The sequence below is a fragment of the Nannospalax galili genome, unplaced genomic scaffold, assembly GCF_000622305.1.
Source record: "Nannospalax galili isolate Female #2095 unplaced genomic scaffold, S.galili_v1.0 scaffold465, whole genome shotgun sequence".
Classification (NCBI taxonomy): domain Eukaryota; kingdom Metazoa; phylum Chordata; class Mammalia; order Rodentia; family Spalacidae; genus Nannospalax; species Nannospalax galili.
In genome coordinates this window covers 104,027-113,820 of record NW_008352832.1, presented here as the reverse complement: position 1 = coordinate 113,820, position 9,794 = coordinate 104,027, and the positions used below count along the sequence as shown (strand labels likewise).

General features: G+C 35.3%; 1 protein-coding gene across 4 annotated transcripts in view; it reads left to right on the top strand.

The window, feature by feature from the left end:
• The window catches only part of Cblb (Cbl proto-oncogene B), a 231,991-nt gene that overhangs the window by 135,139 nt on the left and 87,058 nt on the right, over nucleotides 1-9,794 (top strand). For all 4 annotated transcript variants that reach the window (XM_017802455.2, XM_017802454.2, XM_008850079.3 and 1 more), the window contains exons 5-6: nucleotides 3,490-3,646; nucleotides 8,577-8,698. In XM_017802455.2, coding sequence (XP_017657944.1) covers nucleotides 3,490-3,646; nucleotides 8,577-8,698 — 279 coding nt within the window. The remainder of the gene's footprint in view (nucleotides 1-3,489; nucleotides 3,647-8,576; nucleotides 8,699-9,794) is intronic.

Below are 9,794 nucleotides of genomic sequence, written 5' to 3'. Positions count from 1 at the left end.
TTTTTTGAAAATTAAGAACATTAATAGTGAGTAAGGCCATACCAACTGTTGGTGGGGGCTTATTCCCCCTTTTTGTTTTTGTAATCATATTTTTAGGTTTTGATGGTTGCGTTCTATAATGGCTTGACCTTGGGGATTGTAGGGAATTCCTGTATTGTGTTGAATTCCCCAAAGTGAAAAGAAATCTTGTAAATTTTTACTCACAAAACATGGTCCATTATCAGTTTTAATTCTTTGGGGCAGTCCCAATGTAGCAAAGCAATGGAGAAAATGAGACTGAGCATGTTTAGACTTCTCTCCTGTGTGAGTGGTAGCCCAACAGGCATGTGAGAATGTGTTGATGGACATAAAAATATACTTAAGCTTTCCAAAAGGAGCATAGAGTGTCACATCCCTTTGCCCTAAGGAATTTGGCTTGAGTCCCCTGGGGTTTACCCATGGCTGTTGCAGAGGCAGTACCTGTAAGTCATCTTTTCTGCCTCTGCATTGCCTTGGGCACCAGGCAATCCTTGGTGCCCCCTAAGGTGCTGTAAGAAAATAGGGGCTTCTCTCTCTTTAAGGGGCATACGAGTCTAAATACTGTCAGAAAGCAATGGACATGAGTTCCTTGAATTGAGCTGCTTTTTGGTTTCTCCACATCTGCCCCAATCAGTGAAAACGTTATAGGCTTTACTAAGGGCTCCCTCAGCCTGGGATGTGACAAGTGCTGCTGCAGGCGGGGCTGTAGCACTGAGGGGCTGGGTGGTTCCCTGGCCAACTATGGAACTGAAGGGGCGGGGTCCCTCCCTGAGCCACCTTCCCCCGGGCCTTTTCAGCTGTCCCAGAGAACTATGCAAGGTGGGGCCTTTAGGTCCCCACACAGGAGACCAGGTTCACTGACACAGGTCTGCTTTATTGCAGGAAGCCACAAGCTTATATAGGGATAGTGGTCCAATCACAGCACAGCAAGTAGGATACCTCCCACAGTCTTCCATCTCTACACATAGAGATGCTACTGAACCCAGAGAAGTGTAGTTATACTAAATATTCTATGGAATAAACTAGACAATAATGCCCTGACTTTTCAATCTTCCAAACCCGGCTTAATTGAGTTTCCAGTGAATACGTGCTTGAGGTTTTAGAATTTATCACAAATGAGTTATGATAAAATCTCATTTACATAAGTAATGTGGAAGTATATTTCTTCATATTGAAAATTACTGCTTTAAAGATCTGTGTTATACTAACATTTTAGAAGTAGCTACATTTTGTATAATTTTCCCCAGAAAATCACTGGATATTCAAAATAAGTTATAATTTATATGAACCTTAAAATTAGAGTGCTAATTTTATGGAAACATTAAAATGTCTTTTAGAGCCATCCTTTTTTTTTCAGTTTTATACTTCATACAAAAAAATGGAAGTTTTCCATTTGGCTAACCTTCTTTTTATACATTTTATACTTTTTTTTTTTCTTTTTTTTGAGGCTGGGTCTCCCTGTTTCCCTGGAGACTATGTCCAGCTGGACCAAAACTTGGTAGTACACTCAGGGAAGTCTTGATCTCACAGAGAACTATCATGCCTAGCCCTATCATTTTATACTTTTAAAATAAAACTTTGCTTTTCCAGGAAAAAAAAAAGTTGTATCTATGTCATTCTCAAATGAGTATTTCTTTGTCAATATTTTTCCCTCCAAATATTATGGTTTTAGCTCTTTGTGCCTGTTAAGTATTGGAAACTTTAATGTGGAAAAGAAAATGTTCCTCTTGGGCACTTTCATGTCCACTGTAATGAAGCTGGCATAATTGCATCTTTACATTTCATTATAAATCAATATCTTCCTAATATTATTATAAGTTGTCCTTGTTCTTTTAAGACAGCAGCATCTTGTTAACTTTAATCAGACTATGACGTGTATTTCTCCTAAATGGCGTTTGATGTGGTGTTTCTTTTCAGTTTTCTGTGGTTTCCTGTTTTTTTCATACATAGAGAAAAGGCCTTTCAGGTTTTAACCTCATAGTTTTCTTTTTTCATGGTACATTAGGTCTAAACTTTCCTATAAGTACAGTATAGTGTTGTAGGCCTGTCTCCTCATTTATTTATGTCACTTCCCATAAACTTCCCCGAATTCCTCCCACTCTTGTCAGGTGTCCAGCAACCAGTAGGGTTTATATATTCCTCAACTCTAGGATTATAAATCCTACCTCAAAAGTGTGTGTTCTTCAAGATCAGAATTGATGTGTGGTCCTCCCATAGGTAAGTGTCTCCCACAGCATTGACCTGTATCTTGGTGGATATGGCAGCCCTCAGTGCCTCTCAGAGAACTCATGACAATGATATTTTTCTCAGGCCCTGCCCCAGGCCTATAGAGTACCTTAGGTTCTGAATTTTCTGTGTTAACAAGTTCTTTGAATGACTTAATCTGTTTTACTGTTTGACAAGCACTGCTATGGATAAAGAAATAATTCATGAATATCCATGTTGTGATTTTATGTTATCTTTATTGGGAAAATTGGTGTAGAAGGAGACTAGGGAAAATTGAGTTCATTTTTCCTTGAGTATTTTCTTTAGGGACAATGGCAAAGAAAAATCCAGTTGTTAAATATTTGCTATCTTTTAAGAACATGCATATAGCTCTTGTGGTATCCTGTTTTAAAGACTGAAATATAAAAGTTTAAAATATGATTGTTACTTCTTTCTATCAATTCATGAATAGGAATTTTACATTGTAAAAGAAGGAAGGTTGCTAAGGAATGCATGATGGTCTTACAGATTTTCTTGGTCTGTAGGAGGATGGGAAGGTTTTGGAAACTGCTAAGGTGCGTGAATGGGAGACAGACCTGGCTCTGATAACATTCTGTGGTCTTCCAAATTTTGAGGCGTGTCATTGCAGTACCTATTAAAACTGTTAATATACAAAATAAAGTATGTTAATCAGTAGCTATTGGATACATTTCCATGAGCTAGCCATTGTAGTTACATTTATAAAGGGTGAGGTCTCTGCATTCATGTGGAAGGTTAGATAGCATGTGTTTTTCATCTCTAAAAACATATCAGGGAGGTGCTAGATAAGGTTGAGATGACTTTTTACCTTGCCATTCTTGAAATAGTGGGTAGACATCACTCATTTATGAAGTGACTAAAGGATTCCTACTATTGAATGGACTTATCTTTAAATTATTTTAGGGCAAGAGAAAAGTGGCGTAATGCTAATTCATAGTTAAATAGCAATGATGCCTAAGACTTTACCCCAATCTCCTCTTTTTATGCTTCTAGATATATCCTGATAACCAAGGACTGAGAGAAAAACCAAGATTCTTTTTCTGAGCAAATGTGAAATAATCAGTTTAGCACATTGCATAGGATATGAATTATGAACAGTATTTTCAACTATTCCTTTTAATACAAATATAATTCTATTGATGTCCTTATTTACTTAGGCTGTTTCAGTGGAAGATATGTCTTCATTGACACGTGATTCAGTTGCTCATTGTGTTTTCCCTTGCACAGAACTATTGTACCATGGAAAATATTCAGACAGTGCCTTCATGAGGTTCATCAGATTAGCTCCGGCCTAGAAGCAATGGCTCTAAAATCAACCATTGACTTAACTTGCAATGATTACATTTCAGTTTTTGAATTTGATATTTTCACCAGGCTATTTCAGGTAAGTTTTATCCTGATTTAAGTCATCATCTCCTTCTTTCCTTTCTTCCTCCAGATTCTGTGTTCCTGTTTGTCATATACACACATATATACACATATATGGAAAGCAGTGTAATTGTGATACTCAGGAATTCTTTGTCATCTATGTGTTTGGCCATTCCTTTGAATTTGGAGTGAGTCTTATGGTACTGGTTTAAGTGTCAGATCATGTGAGCCTGTAGGTTGCTTTCCGTCTTTAGAGGAATCAAGCACATGTATAAAATATTCTGTGATATTATACCATTTTATAAATTATTCAGTCAGATGTGATGAATATTTTTCCATGTCATCAGGTATTCTCCATTGTATCAGTTCCTGCAAAATGTTCTGTCAAACCTTTATGCTGATGTTAGTTTAAAAACTATTTTGGAAAATTTGGATTTTTTTTCTGTTTTATCTGAAGAATAACTTTATATGCTGTTTATTACTTTTGCTTTTTTAATCTCTGTAATTTTTTCCGTAGTTTTCAGAGGTAAGTGGTGTCATATTAACACAGTAATTTTGTTCTTTCGCATACATATCCCAATAGAATTGCTCTAAAAATAAATACTTGAATATTGTGTTCTGAATTTTAACTATATGATTCAATACCAGTTGATACAAAATGAAATTATCTCTTAAAATATTTACAATTTTAGTAGTATTAATTATGGTCAGGTAATATTATTTGATGCTGTTTTATTTTGTATTTATTTTTAAAAATCTTTTATTTAGTTTCATTTCATATTTCTGAGTATTTTGCCTGCAATAAGTGCACTACCTGGATGCAGTGCCCCTAATGGATGAGGGATCCCTTGGGACCAGAGTTTGTAATAGAGAGTTGTTACGTGCAACGTAGGTTCTGGGAACTTAACCTGGTCCTCTTCAAGAACAGCAAGTGTTCTTAACACTGGACAATCTCTAGCCCCTGTTTTATTATTTTAATATGGAGTATGATTTATTCTTATTACAATATGATTTCAGAAGATACTAGAGTGTTACACTGGCTTCATGTTTTCTGTGTTGTTTGGATTTTACAACTCTGATTTAAGACACTAGAATTAGCTGTTAAGTACAGGGTGACTGATTCATTTAACTATACTGGCATCAGATTAACATTGCATCAGATTAACATAATGGATAAAAGAACTCATTAACAGAAGACAAGGGAACTCTTATTAACAATAACTATAGGGAAGACTTCACTTTACCACAATTTTAAAATCATAACTTTACAAGGTATGCAGGATAAGAAATTGAATAAATTACTGTAAAATTGTGCTTTTGCATATTTTTTAAATTTATAGTTGTTTCATCTTGATACATACATGGTTAGCTCATGTTTTTTACAGGTTATAAGGTATATTTTAGAAAAACATTGTATTACCCAATATTGATCATTTTAAATACAACACTCCTTTCTTAAAGATTTATGATAGATTTATAGAACAAAGACTTCATTTGTTACTGTGATTCAAGACATTCTAAACAATCAGAGTTTTGGTTATTCACCTTGTGAAGAATAAAGGAGGACTAATTTTCACAGTTAAAGCTAACTGATCATTTTAGGGAGTGCATTTATTTGTTTTGTGTATGTGGAGCAGGTGGATGATTTTTTAGTGTGGATATTAAATGCTAGAATGTCTCAAAGTTATATGGTGAAGGTATGTGAATAGCTTTATTTCAGTTAAATGCTTATCCAAACTACTGTTTAATATGTGCATAAATAATTCTTATAAAATGTTTCACTGTAACATAGCTAAGTAACCTTAATATTCTAAGGTTTATTTATCTTATTTATATCACGAGATAGGAGAGAGAAAAGGATATTTTTGAGAGGAGAGGTACTGTGCAAAGTTTGTGTAATAAAGCAAAAATATTACCTGGACCAAAGATGGCTAATTGCTTTTGAAACAGTTAATTTTAACAGTAGCTCAAAAAGTCTGGTTAGCTTTCTGTTTCTGAAACTTTTCATTCCCTTTGGTTTCTGCACTGTGTTCAAATGCTTCAATTATAATCATACATGTGGCGTAAAATATGATAAAATTGGTTCTCTAACATTTTAACTTTGGCTCATCTTTTATTTTTCCACACTTTTAAAATTTAAAGGCTAATTTTCTTAAATTTACTACATTAAAGCTGTATATTTCTATATCATATATGAAAGTGTAGGATTTGTGGATGCTATAACTGTATAAGTAGCTATTTTATTGTAATTAAGTACTGGTGTTTAGTTAGTTATTGGTTCTTCCAGCTCTGTATTGATGGCAGTTTAGTATTTTCATGCTTCCATCTGAAAATGATAAAGTCTTCATACAGTTTGGAATCTGAATTAGAGGAGCATGAAAGTTTCTGGTGGAAAATGGTAAAGGAATGGAAGGAGCTAGAAAGCCTTCCCCCTCTCATGAGCATCCTTCTATCCAGGCAGAACTTGAACCTGTGCTGATGAGGCAGGGAGAGGAACACAGTGGTGCCCATCGTTGACCTCTTCTACCTGTATTCTTCTTGGTCTCCTCTCCAAGTCTGGGAGACACTGAAATAGGAAGATGCTAGAGTCATGGATTCCCATCAGGATCTTTTGGCCTATTTCTTCCCTTGTAGCTGCTACTTTATTTTTTCTCCCATTTCCCTCCACTATTAGAGAAGATATCATTGAGATGTAAGGCAGTGAATTTGAGGTGTAGCAGAATAAGGGAGAAAAAATGGGGGAACATTCTAGTCATGGTTTAATATAGAGCATTAGTGGAATCAAGAAGCATATACAAGAGGAGGAAAGCCACTGGGAGGAGGGGCTAGTGTCTTTATTCACCTTATTAAGTTCTGTAGTTATTTTTAAATCTCCCTGTAGTTTCGTGTGCTTATGTGTGAAAAAAAATTCCTTTAGTCCCAACAAATTAAATTATAAAAGAATTATTTAAAGAGTTCTTCCAGGTATATAGAAGAAACATATCATAGTATGTGCTTGTGACTGCTGAAGGATCAGTCACAACAGTACAGACTCGCCCCATAGCATGAATGTCTTTGTGATGAGACGCTGACTCTCTCATTATGTGCCAAGAAATAAATACTGTAGCAGTTGACTTTTAACTTCAATTTCATTTTATGTTACAGTCATATTTTGATCTATTAATTGGTTTTCTCTAAAGTGAGATTTCTACAGACAATACTTAGTGAATTCGTGTGGACATTAATGGAAGTGGTCCCAGTATTTGTTATTTCTTTCTAGCCTTGTCCTTCTTAGATGGGGAAGCAAAACAATGAAATGAAAACCAAAATGTCTAGCATAGCAATTATTTCTGAGTTGTGTCTTTGACATATTTTGATAATTTTCCAAATATTGTTTTATGCAATTTCAGTTAGGCCTTAAGAAGAAAATTAGACACATGCTTTTTTTCAAGTGCAGAGTGGAGCGCTCTCATGCTAGTGTTCCCCAGACCTCCTTTTTAACCCAATTAGATACTTCATTGTGATGAGGAAATGCCCTAAAGATTTTTCTTGTTAAGTCCAAAAAGGCTAAAAAGCTTTTTATTAGTAAATCATTCTTTCTTGCCATTTTATTTCAAGGGGCATAATTCTTGAGGAATTCTGCTGCCTTAAAAATTAGAAGTTTGCTTTAAATAATGAAGGGCAAGAACAAGTCTCAAAACAGACCAAAGCAGGACCTTTCTGACAGTAATCAAGTCGGGAATGACTGTTACAGCAACTTGAATTTGGCAACATGAAATATCTTCTTTTTCTTAATGTAGAAGATTTGAGTTAAGAATATGCTACAACAAATGTAGTATGCTGCCAATTCTTTGGAATAAATGTAGCTTCTGCCCTAAAAATATTGCAGAGATGATTCATCCATACCCTCCAGCAAATCATTCTGCCACTGACTGCCTTTTATCTCTTGTTGTGGTACCTGGAGGAACAATTAATTAGATTAAAAGAAATTGATACAAAACAAGTGTCTTTGTGAAAACTTTTTTCTCCCGTAACTCCTTTTCAAACCCTGTGCAGATCTGTAATTGTGCAAGGGTAAAGCACGTGTGAGGGCTGAAGCCTGGTACTTTGAAAGTAACCACCCTTTCTCTGTTGTGTAGATGATTTGTTAAGTAATTGTGCCCTCCTGATGAGTGTGTATCTGAAGCTGCTTGAGTGCTGGGCTCCTGGGCTGAGCAACACAAGAATGCTTCTTGCCCTTACATGGCTTGTAGTTGGTACAGAATCTTTTCCAGAACACTTAACTTCTGTGATTCAGTTTCCTATTCTATAAAATGGGGTATCCAAGAGAGAACACAACAGTAGACTAAATAGACAAGATCTGATGAGGACTATGGCAAGAGGGAACAGTTTTGAGTAGGAAAGTCTAAGAAAGCCTCATTGACGAAGTGATTGATACTTCCATGATAGGCTGAGGAACCAGAATTCTGACTCTGGGGTATGAGAGGATTTTGTGTTCAAGCCTATAGTACAGAAGCCAGTATGGCTAAAGAAAAAGCAGAGTATAGCAAGTGAGGACAGAGACAACTGAGGATCAAACCCGAAGGCCAGGTTAGTCAAGTCCTTCAGGCTATTCATAAGCACTTTGAGTTGTATTTACAATTAGGAAGTTATGAACCAAAGAATTATGTGGTTTATGTTTCCCAGAGTTCACAAATCCCCTATTAAGAATACACTATGTAAAGAATACTTGGTTTCCTTTTCGTTCTCTGTATTTTTATTTCTAAGAAATATGTTTCCTGCCAAAACACATTTCTGTAAAGGAAAACAAACTAGTGCATGTTTGCATTTAGTTAACAAAGGTTAACCTAAGGGACACATGCCATATTAACCTTGAAAATATCCAGGAGAATTTCACTGTGTGTGAAATAATGTAGTTGGTGTGTTGTTCCTCTAGGTAATCTCTTTTCATTTATTTATGTGTTTAGCCTTGGGGCTCTATTTTACGAAATTGGAATTTCTTGGCTGTAACACATCCAGGATACATGGCATTTCTCACATATGATGAAGTTAAAGCACGACTGCAGAAGTATAGCACCAAACCTGGAAGGTAAGACTTTAGCAATAATGTTCAATGACGTACTTAAAGAAGAAAAATCCCTGTGGTTCATTCTTAACTATGTTGATAATACTCACTCTGGCTGAGGTGGGGTGAGGTGGAAATAAGTAAACTGAAAGGGTGCTTTTTAATCAAGTCCTTTAAATTTGCTATATTAACATCTGAAAGTATCATTAAGTGAAAAGGGATGTGCAATTTGTTAGATTTAACTATTCTTTAATCCTCAGAGTTCTGCTTTGCAAATTAGTATGAGATATTAGTTGTTATGAGCCCTATGTTATCATATTAGTTGTTTCATGAGCCCTATGTTTCTGTTCAAATTTATATGTGTATTTGAATACTTGAATATTGTGCTAAAGACAGAATTATATAGATTAGTTCTGTGTTCATTGTTTTGGACAATTTCAAATACTTGCAGTTAGTCTCTATGATAAATATATAAGAATGTATAATGGCCTACAAATATAAATACATACCAGTACATAAACATGCTTCAACCCACTGTTATAATCCAAACCAATTTCATGTCTTTGTAAATTTAATAGCTCTTGATTCTTTATAGACTCAGGATTTATGTTTTATTTTTTTGGATGCTAAATCTGAGTATTCACCTCACTTGGCATCTGTTCATTTCTTCTGGCATTGGCCAAGAAATCACATCTTATTATGGCAAATACAAGGCCAGAAAGTCTATTTTTTGCCAAGATCAGTGAATTTTCGTATATGTACCATCTAGAAATGTGTTAGGCGCACAGCAAGTCTTTGGTCATGGCATGTAATCCACAGAAGGCAAAGTCATTAGAACAACATCATTCACACTAGAGACCTGCCACTGAAGTCTTTACATTTTAGTAAGATACGTTACACTAGTACCATACTGCAACAATTTTAATGTATGGCAGAGTTTGGTGGTTTTTGTTTGTTTGTTTGTTTTGTTTTCTGTTTTCTTCAAGTCTTAGTGTTTTCTTCTGGGATCATCTTTATTTGACTTTAGAGCATGTGACATTGGATCTTTAATAGAGTTTTCTTATGTAAAGCCAAGACTTTTAGTTCCTTCTCTCTTAATGAAAATATCTATGTTTTTTTT